This window comes from Molothrus ater, chromosome 3, assembly GCF_012460135.2.
Source record: "Molothrus ater isolate BHLD 08-10-18 breed brown headed cowbird chromosome 3, BPBGC_Mater_1.1, whole genome shotgun sequence".
Lineage (NCBI taxonomy): Eukaryota > Metazoa > Chordata > Aves > Passeriformes > Icteridae > Molothrus > Molothrus ater.
The window spans coordinates 1,957,415-1,978,689 of record NC_050480.2 but is presented as its reverse complement, the minus strand read 5'-3'; the positions used below and the strand labels follow the sequence as shown (position 1 = coordinate 1,978,689).

Sequence of the window (21,275 nt, the reverse complement as noted above, 5' to 3'; positions counted from 1 at the left end):
GGGAGAGAATGGAAGAACAGGATTATTTAGCCTGAGGTATCAGAAAACGATGGGGTGTGTGCCTCCTAACCCAGGCTTTAAGGCAGTGGTGAAATCCCCTGTGGAATTTGATGTAAGAGCAGCAGGATCCATCTGACATCGGCAGTGCTTTACCCTGGCCTGGTTTGGGTCTAATTAAGCACCGCGTACAGAATAGGGCTGCAGCTGAGAGGAAGTGTAAGTTTCCTAAAGGTTTGTTTTCATCTAACAACATTCCTGCCCAGCATTTCATCTCTGTATTGCAAAACTTCAGGGCGGACGCCCTTGTCCTGCTTTCACTTCTTCACTCTTTCACTCCTTCTGGGAAACCTCTCCCACATCTGGCCCTGTGCAATTAGTAACGTGGTTTCTGCAGCCCACCTGGTCTTAACCCTGTGCATAAATAGGTGTGATGAGCTCACGGGAGCCAGGGGTGATCGGGTTATTGCACGGATTAGGGAGGGTGTGGAACTCCACTGCACTGAGGGAATGTCCGGAGCCTGGTGGGACGTGCTGGGTGACACGGCTGGGATGAAAGATGACTCCAGGCTGTGGCTGCTGCAGGTGTCAGGCACAGCAGGCTGGGGCACGCTCCTCTCAGGTGCTGCCCGCCACATCCAGCCTGCAATTATGGAAGTGCAGGAATGCCCTGGGTCCTGCCTTCCCACTCCAACCTCTGCAGGAAGGAGTCTTCCCACTGAAACCTCTCCTCTTTGTAGGAAGAGGAGCTGCAGCCACATGCAACGCTCAAAGCAGCTGGATAAAAACAGCTTCCTTTCCCATCTATTTCCTACCTATTGTGAAAAAGCCTTGCAAAGCGAGTGCGGCAAGGAAAAGCTACGGCTGAATGACCCAAGGAAATACAGAGAGGGGGCATCACCAGGGGATCACTCTCTCAAACCTAAAATGGCAAAGGATAGGGCTTACAGCCAGCCAGGATGAGCTGGCAGAACTCCTCCTTGCAAAGCAGCAGTGCAGGATTCACTCGAAAGGCAGTGACACATTGGGTAAGATTGAAGGAGGGGCAGGAAAGAAAATGGAAATATTTGCTAGTAGAAATCCCAGCAGAGACAGCTTGAACTGCAAGTGAATGTGCTTGTTAGCAATGGGATGAGCCACAGCGTGCTAATGAGAGAGCTATGCTCAGATTTCTCCTGTCTCTGCATTCCTGTGCTCAGGTCACGTAGGCAAGTGGCAGCTCCAGGGCCTCCATGCAGCACTGTGGGACAGGCTCTGCTCTGAGAGTGGCCGGCATGGGCTGTGCCTCCCAGGGAGCCACCCACAGCAGCCTGGCATTGCTCATTGCCAGCGAGGGGCTCCATGCAGCCACGGTCAGCATCCTCACTGCAAAGCCCAACTGGACACTGATGCGGGAGGCAGCTCTCTGTGGAAGAGGTGCTGGCACTAATATGGGCATTTAGCTCTCCCAGGGCACCCTTAGCAGGCTTTAAATACGGCCAGTGTTTGGGCTTTTGTGGATACCACAATGTGAGGAAAATACTTGGCTTGTGTCAAGCAGGTGACAAGTGGGTAGGTTCTCTTCTGAAGGAAAACTGGATGGTCCCTCAGCCCGTGCCAGAAGTGCTGAGGAGAGGGAAGAACAGAGGGATGGGAAGCAGGCTGTAATTTTTTATTTTTGCAAAATGTGAAGCTGTAGTTTAAACTGCACAAACTGGGAGTGATTCTCCTGAAGCCCATTGACAGGGGCTGGGGAAAAGCAGAGCACATGGCACGAAAATCAGGGCTCTCAGTTTCCAGTGATGTTCATGAATTTATGCAGGGATTTCTGCAGCATCCCTTTATGATATGACACCACCTATCCATTGTATTTCTTTAGGTATGTGAAACCAGTTTTGGTTTGTCCAGTAGTTTCACGAATTCTCCCAGTTTCACTCTGTCCTTGCTTTACAGGGTAGTATCAAATTTCATTCACTTCGGTGGATGTGTGGGCTCCTTCCAGCAGGCAGGGCTGCTGGATTCCCATCTGGTTCCTCAGAGACATCCACAGCTCCTCTGGGAAAGCTGTGCCAAGGCCTTTGCACCCTCACGGGGATGAATTTCTCCCCAGTGTCCGATCCAGCCCTGCCCTCTGTCAGTGGAAGCCATTCCCCCTTGTCCTGTCACTGAGCATCACTCTTGGTATTTGCTCACATGTGAAATCATTTCTACAGGCTTTCCAGAGCCTCACATGGACAGCTTAGCTCAGTGAGCTGTCACAGAGTAACAGGGACAGAAATAGAAACACACTCAGAGGCCTTTTTAATAGTTTTGATAGTTCCTAAAGCACACGTTTCAACCAGGTAACTAACAATGTTCCTCAATAGATGAACCTTTTGGATCCAGTGTTGCCAAGATGAATGCTCTGTAGCTTCTCTGGCTTTCAGGAAACCACTTCAGTGGATGAAGGTGGACATAGGTTCTACATTTTTGAGCAACTGAGTAACCACTAGAGGAGTTTCAATAGCTTCGTCTGCAGGACTTTGGAATGTTTTGTGTTCTCAGGGTAAACGTTAGACAAACTGTGGAGCTTTAAAAAACATATTTATTCAGCCTTAGTTCTGATAAATGCTGGGCTCTTTAATAATTACCAGTTTAACAATGGAAGTTGCCTGGTTGTAACAGAGAAGAAAATTCACTGTACCATATCCTCAAGTTACTTGTTCTGGATACCTAAACAGATTGCTGCAATTAAAACTCCTAGGTTAAAAAACTGTCCAGTGGCTAGTTTGTTTAAAAACATTGGGCTGTACAAAAGGAAAGCAAAGATGATCCAATTTTCTCAAGTATTGATGATGGAGTTGCCATACTGCATCCAGTGACCTTAGGTACTTAACAAAACAGACTTCAGTATTTTACAAAAACTGTAAACATCCCAGTCATAGTACAAGACTGACACGTACACCAATTAGTAGCCAGCAATTAACAATCAGAGATATTTTTGTTTAATCTCTGATAGTCTTAGCTATAAGAAGAAGCAGGCAGTGGGAAGAGAGCTTACTCCATCTCATTCCTGACCTCCAGTTAATTTGTGGAAGAGTTCCTCATCCAGCGTTTCATTATGGTCCTTGGAACGTGTTGACAAGAAGATGTAGCCCCCAATATACTCATGGATGATTTTGCAGTCTGCACTCAGGCACGTGAAAGCAATGGACACATTCTGGTCAAACTCGATGGCAACCTAAGGACAAGAGATGTGGCAAAATCAGGGAAGAAAGAGAAGTGTGAGAACACAGCTGGATCCCAAACACTGTGGTAAAGCACTGCCTGCCCCTGCTAACCAAGAGTTCTGGGTTATGCTCGGGGTGTTTGGCTGCTTGGTTTTGGATTTGCTGCTACAGCAGGGCCCTCTTGTGGTGAAATACTTTTGCTTTGAAATACTTTGCCTCAGGCAGGCAAGAAAATCTTTAAGCTTTTTCCCAATGGGATATGAAGTTCACACTGGGAAGAGCAGGAATGGCACCCCTGACTCTTTGTCTAATGAGTAATGTTTAATCTGTCCATTTTGCTTTGTGCTGACCTTAAATTGCCTTTGGGGTTCCGGTTTTGGTTTCCAGCTGCCATTAGCTCTAAAATGCAGCTAACAGAGCTTAGTTTATCACTGTGGATTCTGCCTTTTTTGAGAGGGATTTCATGTAAAACCAGCAACCTGGCCCAGGGTTCCAAGTGCAGGGAGTACTGCAGGAGAGCAGTAAAGAGTGTATCTGATCTCTCCTGGTTCCTGCAAAGCTCCATAAGCGGGAACAGTTTCCAGGCTGCTTCAATTTGCATCAGTTCCACCCCAGAAATCTACAATTTATAGAGCTGGATTCAAGCTTTGAAGCCCCAAATAATGGGCCACACACGGACACAGAGTTGCAGGCCTTGCAATCTCAGTTTGGGATTTGAAAGACAAACTGGGCTCCTATATCCTCAGTCTGTAATAGAGACTGAACCACCACCATGTAGAGGACGATGTGTGAGAGTTAAAATGAGATTTTTACTGATGGAGCAGTAAACACAACACGTTGGAATTCACCTTGGAGTCTCTATTTCATCCCATCAAAATCAAGGACAACTTGTCAAGAACAAGCTTGGTAGGAACCTTTAAAACTGGTTATCTTTTAGTTTCTGATTTTTGACTACAGACTCCACTAAGGAAAACTGCAGACAGCTCATTTACTAGCATGTCACAACACGTTCAAAATCTTTTCAGTGAGGTTTGAAAATATTTTCTGAAAGCTTCCTTGAGTGTGTGAAATGCAAGGGCTGAAGGCAAAGCTGTTCCAGGTTTACCTGGCGGATTTCCCAGTTCACGTTCCACTGCTTCATGTTGGAGAACCTCCACGTTGTGATGGGATCTCCTGTGGCCATATCTATCCGTATCAGCCTGTTGTAGGACACCCCAAGCACATCATCCTTCTTGCTTCCTTTAAACCTGAAAAGAACCCAAAGCCTCTGAGCAGACCTGCTTTGCTAGATGATTTCTGGCTAGAGAAACATTTCAGCTGCTCTCCTCTGGAAGTGCAAAAAACGTGGGAAAAGTCACAACAGCCTGGGATTGAGGAGAGCTTGGACTCATCTTTAGAACAGGATTTGTTATAAAGCAAAAGTGCAGGCTGGTGAGCCATGGCATAAGATGGAAAATAAGGAAGGTAGATCTGGCTGAAATCTTTCCATTTCATTCTTTCCTGCTAAAAAATACTGTTCTTCCCAAATGCATGAACTGGATTATATTTTTACTGGAAAAAATGCCAACAATAATTTTTGTTGCTTCATTTCTCTAATGTTGAAACATGTTCCTCTAGTTATATTATACAATCAAAACAACTGATATATACATGTTTTGGAGTATATCACATTACAAAATTACTGAGGCATTTTAACATCTCAACTTTCATCTGATTAGTGATGAAAAATAAATACAAAACATCAAAATCTTTGGGGGACAAAATTTTTTGAGTTGGGAATAGCTAGGAACAGATTAGTCTACTAAAGAAACAGCCTTCCTCTACCTTCATGCTGAAAGCTGGAAGAAATCTCTGCCTGCTGTGAGTACTTTCAGTATTTCTGATCCTGTTTGTGAACCTTCTCTCTTTGGATGCAGCTGGACCTCAGGGAGACAATTTGTGACACAATTGTGCTTTGCTTAATGCCCCACTGAGATACTGCCCAGCAGTTTGCAGCAATTCACCACTACAAAATGCAGTTTAGGTGTTGGGTTTGTTTGTGCCTTTAACAGGATTAATGGTGATAGATGGGGCAAAAAATCTGTACCTGTGGCAGTAAATTCAACAGGACCAGGGCTATTTTTGGGCAGGGAATTCAGGGAGAATTTTGGCTCCAAACAAGCAGTGCTCTCTTAAGTGACTGCCAGGCACAGTCTGGGACCTGGGACATCCAAGGACCAGCATCATCTCACAGTTCACATGAGGCTACTGGATTTTGGGAAGTCACAGTTCAATAGTGCAGATCAATTTGTACCCCAGATGATTCCTAGCCAGCCCTGGAAGGGGTGTTAAACATAGATTAAGGAAGGTGCTTCCAAGTATGGTTGTGTCAGTAATTTTCAGCTTTTTGGGGTTTTGTCAAGAGAAAAGGCTGCAGGTCAGACCTCTGCTGTGTCCAAGGAAGCTGCTGTGAACATAATTGGACCTTTCTTGTGCTCACTGCTCTTCCAGATTAGCCTTAAAAAGGGATAATTTGCTGTTCTCTTAACGAAATACAAAATAAATTAGCATTTTATCATATTGCAATGAACAAGGGTCAGAGTGAACACATCCTGCAAACCTCAGCACACCAATTAGACATGCATTTTATACATTTTGGAGAGTTTATGACACTAAGGGTTTAAAGCTAGTGAGAAGTTACTTCAGGCTGAACCCAAGAGGTCTGTACCAAGGCAGATGTGATGCAGAGTCTACTCCAGGAATGGAGATACTGGGTGCTACTCCTATAGCAAAAACAGCTGTATGGAAATCACTAAAATTAAAAGAAGTCTGTGGGGGAAAAATAGAAATTGTTCTTGGAACAGGGTGTCAAAGAACTTCCTGTAAATCACTGAGCATGAGCTTGTTATGGCAGCTTGACGTGAGTGAGAGTGCAATTACCTTACAATGTAGTAGGATAAACCAAACTCAGGCAGGGACTGCCAGGCTTGGATAAAACGCAGCTTGGCCTCCACCAGGGACATCTGGGACACATTTTGGTGGGCTTCCAGAATTCGGGCAGTCAGCTGGGAAAAAACACAGGAAGAGAAAAAGTTTTCAGCCTGACTGGAGAACAAAAATCCTCTTGCTTTCACTAAATCAGAAATCATGAGGTCTGGTGCTGTGTTCAAAGCTTTGTTGTCACTGTTTGTGCAGATGCAGCACAGAGGGCACCTGGGGACACATCCCAAGTGCAAAGGGCAGAATGGACAGCAAGGTCTCAGGTCTGGGTTTGTGAGGCACTACCCTGGCTCCATACACTGCTCTGGGGACCCTCCTCAGGACAGGCAGGCTGAGCTCTTGCACAGCAAAAGCAGGACAAGGAATTAGGTGGAGAGCAAGGAAAGACTTGAAGGGCAAGAGGACCCAAGGACCCTCTTGATTCAGATGGAAACAGTGGCTTGCAGTCCTTAAAATGGTTCCTTTGTTACTCTGAAGAGACTTTCAGGAACAGTGTTATCAGGAGCAGAACATCCTGGGCGACTTAAGCCAGGGCATGGATGTAGGAGAGGTGCCTGGAGGAGGTGCCAGAACACCTGTCCCTGTGTTCAGTTTGAAGAAAAGGCCTCTTGTAAAGGGACAAAGGACTGCTGCAGGGAGTTGTACTGCATGGCTTCCAAATGCTGCTTTGATCCAGCCTCAGCCCAAAGCAGCCCCCGGGATGGCCCACGCCCAGCCACACTCAGGATACCTGCTTGGCCTTGAATTTTTTGGTGTAGCGTGGAGAGACGAAGCATTCGGGTTTCATATCTACATTCTCCGGCTCAGAGGCAGCCTGGGAACACATGGTCCAGTTCTTCATCTGCAGGAAGGAAAGGATCTTCTGGACCTCGGGCTGGTAGGAGCTGTCGGCCATCGTTCTGCCCTTGGAGGCCAAAACACAAGCAGCCATCCACCGAGCGTACTGATCCTCCTGAAACAAAGGCAATGGTTTGTTCTGTTCTTCCTTCCTGACTGGACTGGTTCCAGCTACCCCTGGGTTTTAAATTTTCTAAGAAATCCAGTACCTTGAAATAGATTCTCTTGGAAATTTTATAGCATGACTGGTTTTCACCTACTGAACACTTTTTACACAATTCGATCTGATACGTTTCAATAAACTGAAAATTAATGTAAGATCCTTATCACGCTCTCCTCATCTGAATGGGGAGAGTTCTAATAAAGAAAAAGAAATCCAAACCTCAATTCACTGACAACATTGAAACAAAATACTCTAACTTCTTTTCTTTTCTTTCTTTTTTTTTTTTTTTCCATAGTTTGTTCTGGCTTTTTTCCTAACAGCTCTACTTGGCAACTGATGGTAAGCACAAGATGACTTACTGTCCTTATTGTGTATTTAACAATTATGTATTTGTTAGGTCACAACATCATTCTTAAATTTTCTAAAGATTTAGACAATAAACTCTCTGCAGCATCCTCATTTTTCTATACAAATTCTGGAGCAGGACAATCTGCCGATAAATCTTGAATTCAAATTTTCTCTTGTCTTATTACTCACATTATCACATCTTAAATATACTTCATTCATGCCGTCCGCAACAGGAATTAGTAATTTGATTCCAAACTTCTTTGCTGCAACATTTACATCTGGTACAACTTCACATCCTAGATCACAGGGAATCAGAAGGAAATTAATTTATTTCATTGCTATATCAGTAACTTTAATTACTGCTTTAACACTAAGGAACAGTACTTTGTGGTTGTTTTTCTTTGAGACTAAGGGCCAAGACTTTGAAGCTTAGGCCCTAATGAAAGGGTTTTGTTCCATTCACTGCCTGGTCTGCCTTGCCAGGGTGATGAATGCTCTGAGCTCGGGGAGCACGTGAGCCCACGTGGAAGGGAAAGGATGGGATTGCTCCCAAAACCTCAGCCTGATCTTAGGAAACGCTCAGCACTCGAAATGGAGAGGAACTGCTGGGAGGGGCTGCTTGGTGAGGTTCCAGCCACCCTGGCTGTTTTTCCAGGCATTCTCTGACCTACTGAGGATAAGCACGTTGGGATGCAGAGCCATTTGTTCATAGAAGTCGATCTTGTATTTCAAAGGCTTCTTCTGGGATGGGTACTGGCCATCGCTGGTTCCCTGATGCTGATGGAACAGAGCTAGATGGAGGTGCTGTGTCTGTGTGCACAGCCAGGGCTCCTCCTCCAGCAGCTGCCTGTAGCCATGGGAATCCCCAGGCACACACAAACAAGGCCCAGGGAAGGCTCTGGAGCTGTCCCTGCACAGCAGAATGCCAAGGACACAGGGGAACACTCCCTCTAATGCAGAGAGAAGTATTTGGAAGTAAAGCATCCCACAAGCCACATTCCCTACCTGACTCAGCTTGAAGAATTCAGCAGTACAGGGGATTTTACAAATCAGGCTCTGATAATCCCAGCTTGGGTCAAACTATTGAATCCTTTCTGTGTAAGCCTCTTCTGCAGGTGCAATCTCCCTGCTTAGGAGTCTCAGGAATTGAAAAAGCTCCCAGACAAATGCTGCTGTGCTTGCCTTCCTGACTCTAGCAGGGATTTGTTTTATTCAGTTCACAGATGCAAAAGAAAAATCAAAGAAAGGAGAAATCCTACCTTTCAGGTTTAGTTTCTCAATAGGTTCTCCCTGTGCAGATTCCTTGTTTTTAAAATAAGATATTGAAGTGTCTCTGAAGACAAACCAATATGTCTTGATAGCTTTGAGTGCCAGTTTCTTGGGCCTAGCAGAAAAAAAGAAATCCCCTTTGTTTATTTCAACACATAAAATTGCTAACCCTCACAAATACTGCAGAGCCTCTGAAATTCAAGGCCATACCCATGGCTTTGGTTGGGTATGACACCTCTGTGTCACTGAGGGGGTGGGAAATGCCTGGATCCAGTCCAGGTTATCCCAGGTATGGACGTGGTTTTTACTCCAGATTTTAGCTGAATCCCATCTGTAATTTTTCTCATTTATTTCCTCCATTCCTAATCAAAGCCATTCCCTTCTAACAGACTAATCTTTCCCATGAACTCAATAACACAAATGTAACTCCTGATTTATTAACATGAATTTGCATCAGCTTTTCATAGGGCCTTATCTTGAATATCTGCATCCATAAAACCAACTCATATTCATTGTAAGGAAGCAGAGATCAGCTTTTCTGGTTTAATCTGAATCATATCTAACACAACAACGTTCTATTTCTTCACTAAGTTTACAGAAGCTTTGTAGCCCTCCAGGAGAGAAAACCAGAGGTGTTAGCATTTGAGAAAATTTGAATGGAGAAATACTTCATAGCTAGTGACAAAGGTCATCAATGAAGTGAAAAAGAAGAAAAAAGAAAAAAAAAATCCAGAGTTTCCCTTTAAATCTAAGAGGATGGTTCAAAAAGTATAGAACTAGCTGGAAAATAGTGATGTACTATATATACCCTCAGACCCTCTATAAAAACCCTAATTTAGAATCCTTCCTAGAAAATGGCAATTTTAATGTTTTAATTAAAAACTTTGGATTTTCAAAACTACCAAATAATTTGGTTTTTAGTTTTCCAATACAGCAACATTCTTCAAAAAATAAGGGACTATAATTTTTTTTTAAAGAGATACAATTATTTTCATATCCCTGAAAAAGTTGCTGAAAACTTTTTAGGAAGCTTTTTCTTGTTGTTTTTGAAAAAAAGTTGCAATTCTCCACAATACTGTCTCCATGTGAAAGTAGCATTTACTGTGGTGCATACTGTGAATAAATAGAAATAAAAGTTCACCATAGGAACGGTAAGCAGTGGGACATGCACAGCTTTGCATCCAGGTTTACAATTAATCAAATAATTACAGCCACAAAGTGTTGCTGTTTAAAGAAAAGTTTTACACCCTACCTGGATTCTACAATGCCTTAGGCTTTATAATTTACATAGGAACTGTTTCATGATGATAAATAACTGCTGAATGCTTATAAAAGCAAACTGTTCTACTGCTGGGGAAAAATGAATAAACCATTGTTAAAAGCCTTAATTCCCTTTCACCTTAAGCCACCTTCATAATAAGAATGTCAAATAAAATTCCAAATTGGAAATTAATAATTAACAATTGTTAGCAGTTAACAACAGTTAAAATTTTTCAGGTGCAGTTTTCAGTTCCTAGATTAAAAATACCATCTGTCAACGGATGAATCTGATAAATACTTGTACAACAGAACACTTTATCTCTATAAAACACAAAGACTGTTTTGTGATAAAAGGCATTACAGACTTGAGGTCTCTACAGTCATTAAATCACCCATAAAACAAGAGACTACAATGGGGTCACAGAAACTCATTTTGATATTAGAAAAAGCAGACTCCATGTTCAGTAAGAAAGGGGTAATTTGGATGTTCCTTTTGTTTAAAAAATACATTCCCTGGGGTTACTTTCAGAAATTCTTCTCAGGGAGAACTGCAAGTTTCTTCTGGTTTCTTACTGGCAAAAAAAAAAGAAAAAGTAAATATGATTGAAAATAGAATTTAAACTCTTTTGTTTAGAGATGATGACTGATGAGCACAAGGAAATACAGACAGCAGGGTGTTTAATAAGTACAGATACAGCTACCCAGCCTCCCAGGAGTGGGAGAGATTTTGCCAAGCAACACTGCCAGAAGCAGGAAGAGAAAGATTGGAAGAGAATACTAGGCTGGTTAGACCTATCTGGGGTATTTGTCAATTTATAACTGTCAGATGTACTGTTAAGATTAGAATGAAAAACTCAAGAGATCTCTTGTAAGGTTAAACTTTTGGTTTTGTATGTTTTATTGTTAATTTTAACAACTCACCTAACTAGCTTGAGATTATCAGCAAGTTTCGGGATGTCTGTGATGTCCTCCTAATCAGGAATAATTAGGAATAATTTTAGTACAATGCACTTTGTAATAAACTGTAAAAAAAATCAAGAACAGGAAGGCTCGTGCAAGTCAACAGATTTGGCACAGTAAAAGAAATTCTGGGGTCCCAAAGGACATACCAAAAAGTTGCTTTTATTTCCACCTTCCAATGTCACTTCCAGATTGGAAAGGGCAGCTTCTACTTCATCCACTTCTGATTCACAGGTGGAGTCTTGTGTCTCTGATGATAGTGATAACTTGCTTACATGGTACTAAAATAAAACATCGGCATCCAATAGTCAATGCATCAATTATCAACACACAATCACAGTGTTTGAAAACAGATCATTGGGTCTCCTGGGTCTTGGAGAACTGTGTGAAGTTCTGCAGGAACCAGGGGGTTTCCCAAGGAAACAGCCATGTCCACTGTGGCTCCTGTGCAATGGCTGATAATGGTTTCCTGTTTTAATGATCAGTGTTTGTATTCCTTTGCTGAATAATCGCCCCTGCTCTGGGAGGCTGCTACGTTTGGATCCCTACTCCTGCCATCCATACAAGGTGGAAACTGGGAAGCAAAGTGCTCTGGTGCTCTGCAGTGACAGGCTGTGAATTCTTGGCAGCTCTGTTTACATTTAGAAGGAAGGAATTTATTATTAAGCAAGTTTGTGCTTTTTTACCTATGGTCAGAGACTAAGCCATGCTCAGTCATGTTAAATTCCCAAGTACTCCATAGTGTCCCTATCTTCAGATTTTCCTGGCTGTTGGGAAATGTTCACATGGTGTACACATGGTGAATTACAGGAATTTTCAGGAAGAAGAGATGAAGGGAAGGTAGCTGGTATGGGAAGCCACACTTCATACTAATAGTGGTATCACAGTTACATTCTGGGTGCAGATAATGTTAGTAACTGTTTCCATAATTGTGTGACTAATGGTTGTTAGTGCTGCTGCTGAATTCAGTTGCTGTAGCTGATGGATGCTGCTGAGTGTTTCTCACCCCAAGAGCAGACCCCCAGTCCAAGCAGATCTCCTGGGCTGTGTCCTAGCCTTGTCCTAACCTGTGCCTGCCTGTTGGAGGAGCAGGTTTTGCCCCTGGGCTCGGGTACGTGCCTGCAGTGCTGCAAAGATGAGCATCTCCTCCTCGGTGCAGTCGATCTCCTCCAGCAGGATGGCCCAGCGCGCCTGCTCGTAGATCTGGTTGATGCGCACGGCGTCGTACTGCGGAACAGCAAACAGGGGCTCAGGCGCAGCCTCAGGGCCAGGGCTGGCTGACCCACGCTGCCTGAGCCACTCTGCTTTGCGATGGGTTCCTTCCTCTGCTCCCTCCTTGCCTTGCACCAGCTCCTGTGATTGTCTGCCTGGTCCCACGGCTGCCTGAGCCTGCACAAAACCAGCCAGGAGCCCCTGGCTGAGGCAGAAGGTGAGGCCCAACATCCCCTTTTGAAGGAAGCCGTGGACTGGGGTAACCAAGATGTGAAACCACACTCACGTGACACAGCTGACTCAAATATGACCTGAAAGACTCCCTTGTTCCTCACTTCTTTTCTTCCTCTCTTGACTTTTTCACTTCTGGTTCTGTCTGTCTTTGCACTGGCTTGAGATTTGCCAGATCTGCTTTCATTCACTCTCTGGTTTTTGGAAAGTGATTATTCCTTATTATCTACTTGGTTAATAAGCTGAAGTGACTCACAGAAATGTTCAAGGCCCAGAGCTGCTGAAATGTATCTGATGGGAGGGTAAACCTTGGAGCGTGACCTCTCCCAGCAGAGGTGAGACATGGTTTGGTTACCTGAAACTCTTTTGGGCATTTCATCCTATGGCTCCAGGGCTGGCTGGGGCAGAGAAGAGAAATGTTTGGGCTGCTGAAGTTGAGACATGTACTTGGATTTTAGTGGGGGTGCCATTTCACCCAAAAACATGCCAAATAAACTGGAAAGTGACCTGATTTCTTCTGAGGGCTTCAGCCCAGAAAAGCTGTGAAATTCAATGAGGACAGTGCAATATTAATGTCATTTTAAAGCCAAATTTCAAAAACAGGACTCCCTACATCACTTAGGATACTGCTAGTCTAGTCTTCCCTTTAATTTTTCCTATTAAAAGAGATGCAGAAAGTAAAGCAGCCACTCTGGAAATAAGGATACTGTTTCTGGTGCTCTTCATACCCCATCTTTAAATTTAAGATCTCATTTCATGTGGGGAACAGCAATTCAGGGTCCAGAGGGTAAAAGTGCAGCTGTAGCTGAGGGAGAGAAGCTGAATTTGATCTCTCTGAAGGGCTTGTTACAAATCCTAGCTAAAATTCTACATGGAGCTATATATATTCTATATTGCTGTATAGCTCCTTGACATGAAAGCAGGCCAACAATGAATAGCAATAAAAACAAAGATCTTACTTTGGGATTCAAATCAAAGAAAGTGTAATATTTAAAGCGTAGAAGAAGTTGATCTTCCTCCTGAACATCTTGTTCCATAAGTGATCGAGATGAATCCAGCCAGCTGTGGAAGAAAACAACCCACAGATCCATCTGTACAGGAGAAACCATCACACCTGCACAGCTCCAGTGCTATTGTGAAACAAAAGTGGGAACAAGCAGCTCTAATTCCTCTAAATCCAGGGGAAATTCATGTAACTCAAGAAGGGGGAGCATTCATATAGACTTCCAACTTCCATTTTCTGTGTATATACAATAAGCAATGTTTACTTGTGCAGAGCTCAGTCACCTCTTTTCAATGCAAAATTATTGAACTTATCCACATCTTTTTCCACTGTCTACTTAAAGCCTTTGGAGTTTGCCACCCAAACTGTCCTTTAGCTGTGCCCACTGTGCTCACCTGAATTTACCCTCATCTAACAACAGACTTGAGCCCAGAGCCTGCACAATGACATCACTCCTCATTTTAAACCCAAAGGGTCTCAAAGAGGCACCTTACCCTGCATTGAGCTTGGCTTTGTCAGCCAAAGTCCGTGGCTGGTACATCTCTGCCAGCATCTCTGGGGAGCAGGTGGGATGGCTGAGGGCCAGGATGCTGCAGCTCTGCTCAGCCGTGGAACCATCACTGAACCAAGTCATGGTGGAAGAGGCTGGTGAGCCACTGACAGGATCATAAATGGGTGTCATGGTCTTACTGTATAAACCTGGATTGGCTGCAAGTTGAGAGCATCATGTTACTGCCATGAAAAATGGTCCTGTCCACTACTTCCCATCACAAAACCCCTTTTCTTTCAAGACAGTCTCCTATCTCTGCTGTTTCCAGCTGGCCTTGTCCTTTCACAGGTGAGTGACCTCAGGGACAGAAATGCTCTTTGTTGCTCTGTGAGATCTCAGCTGTGTTGGACACAGGAAACACATGCTTTCAAGCCTTTATTCCTCATTTTCCTTGCAGGTTGCCAAATTTCATGAATATTTTAAGTGTTGTCCCTCTTTTTCAAAGGGCAGCAGCACATCCTGTGTGCAGGGCCAACACCTGTTTTCTAGAGTGGCCTTTCTCATATCAATGGAAATGAACACATTTCTAGGGACAACAGGGAAACACTGACATATTGGAGACTTCCTGAAGCCACTGATTTCAAGACCATCCTACATGAAACTGGCCTCCTTTGTGTAACAAAGAATTCCTTCCTCCTTTTGACTTCCAGTCAGAACAATAAAATCATATTGATTTTTCATTACCTGGTAATCCAGAACTCACTGGAGAGTTGCACAGGTTTAAGATATCTTCTGTAGCTGGTTCTTTGCTGTTCTTGTCTTTTTTCTTTTTCTTTTTGAGTGTGCCTTCTGATTGCTTCAACAAAGAGAGTTCTTCTGGCCGCCTGATATCTACAAAGGCAGTTCGGGAAGTGAAGCAAGATGATTACATCCAAAAGAGCACCCATGGTTGGTAACAGCATTTCAGGAAGCTTCATGTTGCAATCTAGACTTTCTTTTTAGCAGGTTGAAAGTAGAAGCTGTGGAAAATCCACTAATTCTATAATAAGGCCAAAGACTTTGGGCTGTGAGTTTGGACAAGATTTAAATCTCCTTTTGTGGGAAGTGTAACTGCATTTTTGAATGCCAGGAAAAAGCTCTTTCTCCCTAACAGCTCTGCAGTCGTAATAACCTCTGTGAAATATCTAAATTATGAATAAGCAAGAACCATTGTAATTGAGGTTCATGCCTTTTATTATTCAGTGCATTTCTCATACAAGATTCTATCTTGGTTCTCACTGTTCTCTAATGCACTACTAATCCAGACAGGTATTTCCAGTCACAAACCTGGCACTTCATTTCTGAAAAACACTTTTACCCTGGGGTAAGCAAAGGCATTTTTGACAATATTCACTCATTCAAAGTTATGGTGTTTCTGTACTGACTCAACCTGGAGGGAAAATGTAGAAATATTTAATTTGGCCAAATGCCAGTTGGACAATTATGGCATCATTATATCAGAGTTGTTAGGTATAATAAAGACATTGCACCTTTCACAATCTACTGCTAGGAGATGAAATTGAAAGTGGATCAATATGAGGCAGTAAATACCTTCTGAAGATGAGTGTGTTAATGGCCTAAGCTTTGAAGATCTAAATTAAGATGAAGAATTTAATCCCTATTTTTACCCTAAATCAAAGGGATTTTGAAGACTGCTTGTAGACTCAACTGATTCCCATTGGTCACAGGCACATGTCTGGCATGCTCCAAACCCTCTACTTGGAAATGCTCCATTTTTGGGAAGAGTGGGGGACTCAGTGCTGTGAGACATTCATGGGCTGGGCTGGGGTTCTTAGATGTGCCCTGACCTGAACAGATCTGGGCATACAGAAGTCTTGAACATTTAAAGCATGCTACATCTGAAGTGAACACATACAGGAGAGTTGGATAGCATATTGTTAGTGAGAATAGGTGACAAATCAGTTGGCACCAGTAAAATTGCCTGTGGTGAAGACTGGTGTAGGACATTGATAAACTTATGCTCTTAGTCACTGGCACAGAATAATCAGGACCAAGTCCTGCTCCAGGAGGACAAAGATTCCTAGAAAACTGCCAGCTTTGATTACCCAGTACTCCTGCAGCTCGTGGGACACATTGCTGACAGTGCTTGCATCAATTATCACAAAGAACCACTGACATGCGCTGCATACTGAAACCACAAAAACCTGTCTCAAATTTGTCTTTGAGATAAACAGTTTTGTGAGGAAGGACTTCACATCAAAACAAAGTCACCAATAAATGCTCCAGTTTAGTTGCCAGAGGAGATTTATCTTTACTTACTGAGCATTTTGCAGATGTCACTGACAGCTCTGAACACCATGGAAGAGAAGCTGACTTTCAGTCTCACAGTCTTCATGTTTGGCAAGCGAAGCCGCAGCATTTTGTGCTGAGTAGTGAAGATCAGCTTGGCATCTGCCTGCACCCCGCATTTATCCAGTGTCCAGTGGGTTTTCAGAAGCCAACATTTTTTTTGTTCCCACCAAAAAGCATAGTCTGACCAATCTTGTGCTATTTCTGGGAAAATACAAAATGGTTACTAACAAACTATGGAGCAAATATACCAAACACTTAGTTTGGAAACAGCTCTCTGCAAACACAGATATTTTAGATTAAAGCAGCAGCTACAGGTCCCAACCTAGACCCTGTTTGCTGAATTCTTGTGGCAGTCACTGGGACCCAACTTTGTTTTCCCTGAAGATCTAACCTAGGTGCCGACTGTGGCACTGCCTTAGTCTGTGGATATCCACGGGGAAAGAACAGCTCCTGATTCTGGTGCTACATGTGGTGCAATGCTGCTGGGATTGTGCTGGGATAAGGACTAACCACAAAGGGTTCCAGCTCAGAACTTGTCAGTGCAAGCTAAAAATCCTCCTACAAAATCTCCTGTCACCCAGATGGGCACAAGCTCTTCCACAGCCTCCTGGCAGCAGCACTGAGCAGCTCATCTCAGCGTTAAGAACCAGCTTCCAGTCCATGGAAGTCTTGGTGACACACAGCTGAGTAGCAGCCCATGCACAAGGAAAGAGATAAAAGTATTGCTGCTCTTAATTCCATGGGAATTCCAAGATTAAATAACTTCCCAGATGTCAATATGCAGTAGAAGGTAAAGCTTCTGTGTGATCTTGGCCAAGCTGTTTCAGTCTTTGCACCAATCCTTGTTCCTTATCAGCTCCATGAGGCAGAGGCTGTTCCTCAGCATGTCCATAGCACAGCAGAGCCCTGTCCTATTTCAGAGTCCCCTGGTAAGAGCTGTGTCTCAAGAGAGCTCCTGACACAAGTCAGTTACAGATTTGCTCCAAGTATTAATACATAAAGCTTTTCACACCAGCTGAGTATTTAAAAAAATACTGTGGAGAATTATTCTTCTGACTCAGTGGAAACTCTGGCTACCCTCAGTTTCCGGCTGAACCGTGTCTCTAAGTGTGCAGAGGGGGTGACAGAACTGATGTCAGATTCTCTTCCTGTGCTCCCCCGCACACAGGGGATTTTACTTTTCACTTCCTAACTTTGACTTGGTTAGTCTTGGCTTTTCCCAGCTCTTCCCTACTGTATCCATGCAATGGACAACATGGCTCAGACTTAGGTTAGAACGCCACAACAGCACAGGAGACAGGAACTCCTGAAGTGCCTTTTAACAACTGATCCTGTCTGACAGCCTCGGGTGGATAAATAGAGCATCACCTACCTCTCCCCAAACCACACACCTTCCATCCTTGAGTCATTAGCCTGGTTTAATTATCTTTGTCTAACTGAAAGGCAGCCCCAAAATTTGGTTGGCACTTTGGTAACACGGAGGGTGAAACACAGGGAGGGGTTTCTGGTTTTCTGGTTTTCTGACCACAAAAAAAGCTTCATACACTGTGCTGTGACACAGAAGTGAGGCAGGACCATTTCAAAACACACAGAAGCATTTCTTCAGAGAGGGAAAGATGCACATATTATTAGCAACACTGTAAATGAAACAGGTCTTTACTCACTGATTTTTTCTACTAATTTCAGCATCAGTCCTCCAACATGAAGGTCCCCTGTGACCTGTAGTGGAATTTCCTTTTCTACACCTTCATGTTGATGATCAACTGTCAGCAAGAGGTCCCAGGTGTGCGACCCATATTCAGTTGAGGAAACCATCTTGGGAAAGGTCTGTGTAAGCTCTGCAAAAGCAAACCAACCAAACAAACAGGATGTTTTTCCTCCACTCTGAAACAAATGCATTTCTCTACAGTCTCAACATCATTCCATGCTGCCAGGACTTCACAGCAGCCTTGGATGGAACTTCAGAAGTGTTATCTTGTTACCCCTGAACTAGACTCTGCTCCTGCAATTGCTCTTGCAAGATAGGAATGTGGGATTTTTTGGTTTCATTCTGATTTTGCCACGCCCCCAACCCAGATGCCTCCATTTGGGTAGATATAGCTCAGTTTTAGCTGGGTTTGCCCACCACCCAGTGCTAATCTACCAGCCTGGACACTGTAAAGCCTACAGGTGTGGGATCTGCTTTGGCAATCTGTCCAGTGAACAAGGGCATTTTGTTAACTTGTACACTTAGGGCTCTAATTTTTACTGCAAATCCAAGTTTACTTTTGCAGTTCTGCCAGCTTGCTCCCATGGGACCAAATCCAGAGTAGTTTTACCTATTTGGGTACATACAAGGGGAGACAACTTTAGTGGCTCTCTGCCAGCATTATCCAGGCACAGATCTGCAGTTCCTGCTGACTTGCACAGGGATGTAGGCACGTGTCCTTCTCAGCAGGGTGAATTGTCTGAGATCCCACCAGGCTCCTGCCAGGACAGGTGAACAGTAATCATGCCAAGCCAAACTAGAGGAGACACTCCAAGTAGAAGCTTTGGTTATCATCTGCTGGGTTCTGCTGAAGAAAAAGCTTGTAGGTATAAGGTAACTGATGCTGCAGGCAGGATTTGTGATATTTAATCAGTGAGACAGCTCTCCGTCCTGAAAAAGGCCTTTGCAGCTGAGGCATAGGCACTAAAATGGATGAATTCCATTTATTGCAAACTTTCAACAACACACGAGACCCCAGGTCACAGACTCTTGCTGAAGGGGCCCTACTCAGACTGCTTTCAACATAGAAAATAACTAAGCCAGAAAGGATGTAACAACGTTACAGACTGTTGTAGATCTTCTTAAAAACGAGTGCATAGTAATTTAAAACCTGATGTCAATGCCACTGATACAAAATTTATCATCAAAGGGATAACAGAGATGAGGTGGTAATGACAAAATCGACTAACAAGGAAAGTGATTCCAAACATAAAGGCAATGAAAGTGTATGTGTTAAAGATTAGATGGATTTCCTCTTGAGCAAATGACATTACAAATGAATAATCTGACCAGCTCAAAGCCATCATTTTAGAGGGAAATCACCTTACCAGTGAGTTTCACTGGGATGGGGCTGGGAGTCCACCCTGAAGTTCCAAAATTACAGACACACATGAGAGCCCGAAGTCAGAGAGCTGCAGCTTCATAACTGTGTGAGTCCAAGAGGCCAAGCCACACTATGGAGCAGGCCCTGTTTTTAACTGGTTCTTACATGTGCCAGCCTACACCTTTACACTAAACAGTTACTAAACCAACAAGGGTTGGTACTTATCCAAGAAGTTTGCTTGGCTTGCCTTGGTAAATAAAGGCATTGTATTGGACACTGGGAACTCTGCCTTTCCTGCCTCTGGGATAAAGGATTTTGAATTTGTGCTGCCGTGCGCCACGTGGATTTATGAGCTGAGCTATGCACTAGACCAGGGGGTACCTGTGGAGGGGAAGGGCTCTGGCCCTCCTAAAGCATCCAAGGCCCAGCTCCCAAGCTGGTCTCCCAGGCAGGGGAGGCTTTCAGCATGAGTGCAGTATAAGGTACACAGCATAGCAGTCCTTGCAATGTATTGATAGCAAAGCAAAAGTCCTGACTATAGAAAAGTCAAAATGCCCCTAGTCGCGCTCCTAAGCATCAATAAACAACTTCAAAAGTAATCCATGGCCAAAGGATGAGAGCTATGGGATTTTATTTCAGGAGCACAGGGGTGCAGTCTGGCAGATGAACTCTACTTTTGCCCACCCTTGTTCCACTATAAACCAATATTGTTACAGAAAAGCAGCAGTCTCATCTGCCCTCTTGGGCCAGCAAAAACATTTAGGAACTGATCTGGATTTTTTTGGGCGTCTATAAATAAGGTTTCACTTCCCAATCTAATTCTGCACACAAATGCCTGTGCTGGCACGGGGTAAAATGAGCAGCCCAAGGGGTGGGCGAAACCCTTTCTTTCACCGGCTTGGAAAAGCATGGCCTCAGTGCACTAATCCTGGCACTCCATCATTCCCTACAGCCGCTCTTTACCTCCCCACTTCCTCTTCCAGCCAGGAGGTTTCATTTTGAAGATAAGGCAACACAAACACTTGTAAATCTACCGGAGTACGCAGCACAAACAAAGCCTGGTCTTGAAAACGGGGCAAGCAAAGCGACGAGGACAACGAACCCCTCAGTATTAAACCCCAACCAAACCCAAACCGTCAGGGCTCCACATCTTACAGCCTTCAGGTCAAGCCTGGATCTGCTCGGGAACGTGCCCCGGCTCCCGGGCTTCACGTGGGAGCTTGCAAGGCCTGGCACGGGTGGATCAAACAGGCCAGAAACGTGTCCTCAGGCTACTGCTGTCTCCACTCGGGATTTCTGTGGCGCACCGTGGCCAGCGCAGCTATCGAAAAGCACCAGTGGCTCTACAGATCGAGCTCTCCGCAGATTTTAGCCCTCACAGCCCCAAACTTCAATGGAGAAAGATGGGAATCATGCTGGAGCCAGGTGCTACCGACGCGGGGTTAAGGTCAAGAGGGGTCCCGAAGTCTCTCTCGGGCTGGCGGTGCCTGGCGCAGCTCGGAGGTGCCAGGGGGGCCCGGCCCGCAGCACCCTCGGCAGCGCCACTCGCACTTTGAGGAAGTGAAGTGCCGGGCGGCCCCGCGGCTGGGCTGTAAAGCAGCAACCCCGGCTCTCGGGCACTCCCGCCCGCCGCAGGTGCCGCGGGCAGCGCGCACCGCCCGCCCGTGCCCCGGGCCGGGCTCGCTCTGGCATCGCCCCGCGCTCCCCACGGGCGCCCCGCGCTCCTCACCTGCCGTCCCCGCCGGCAGCGCTCCCCTCTCCTCCCGCGCCCTTCGCCGCCACCTGGCCTCTGAAAGGCGGCAAGGGAGGAGCGGGGGGAGGCGGCCCTTCCTTCCTTCTCCTTCCCTCTGCCCGCCCGCCAGCGGTGGGAGAAGGCGGCTCGAAGCGCTGCCCTCCCCAGCGGTGCTCAGGGTCA

The 21,275-nt window shown here is 44.8% G+C and overlaps 2 protein-coding genes across 2 annotated transcripts in view; one reads left to right on the top strand and one right to left on the bottom strand.

The window, feature by feature from the left end:
* The window catches only part of BMP2 (bone morphogenetic protein 2), a 317,130-nt gene that overhangs the window by 13,248 nt on the left and 282,607 nt on the right, over positions 1-21,275 (top strand). The gene's annotated exons all lie outside the window — the stretch shown is intronic.
* On the bottom strand, positions 2,543-21,156 carry FERMT1 (FERM domain containing kindlin 1). Its single transcript, XM_036380971.2, has 15 exons — positions 21,090-21,156; positions 17,954-18,127; positions 16,257-16,490; positions 14,682-14,828; positions 13,942-14,155; positions 13,404-13,506; positions 12,121-12,228; positions 11,151-11,282; positions 10,963-11,012; positions 8,772-8,896; positions 7,702-7,808; positions 6,895-7,116; positions 6,105-6,229; positions 4,291-4,432; positions 2,543-3,196 (listed from the first exon to the last, which is right to left on the bottom strand). Exons 2-15 carry the CDS (start codon positions 18,102-18,104, stop codon positions 3,023-3,025), a joined length of 2,034 nt encoding a protein of 677 aa, XP_036236864.1. The 5' UTR covers positions 18,105-18,127; positions 21,090-21,156; the 3' UTR covers positions 2,543-3,022.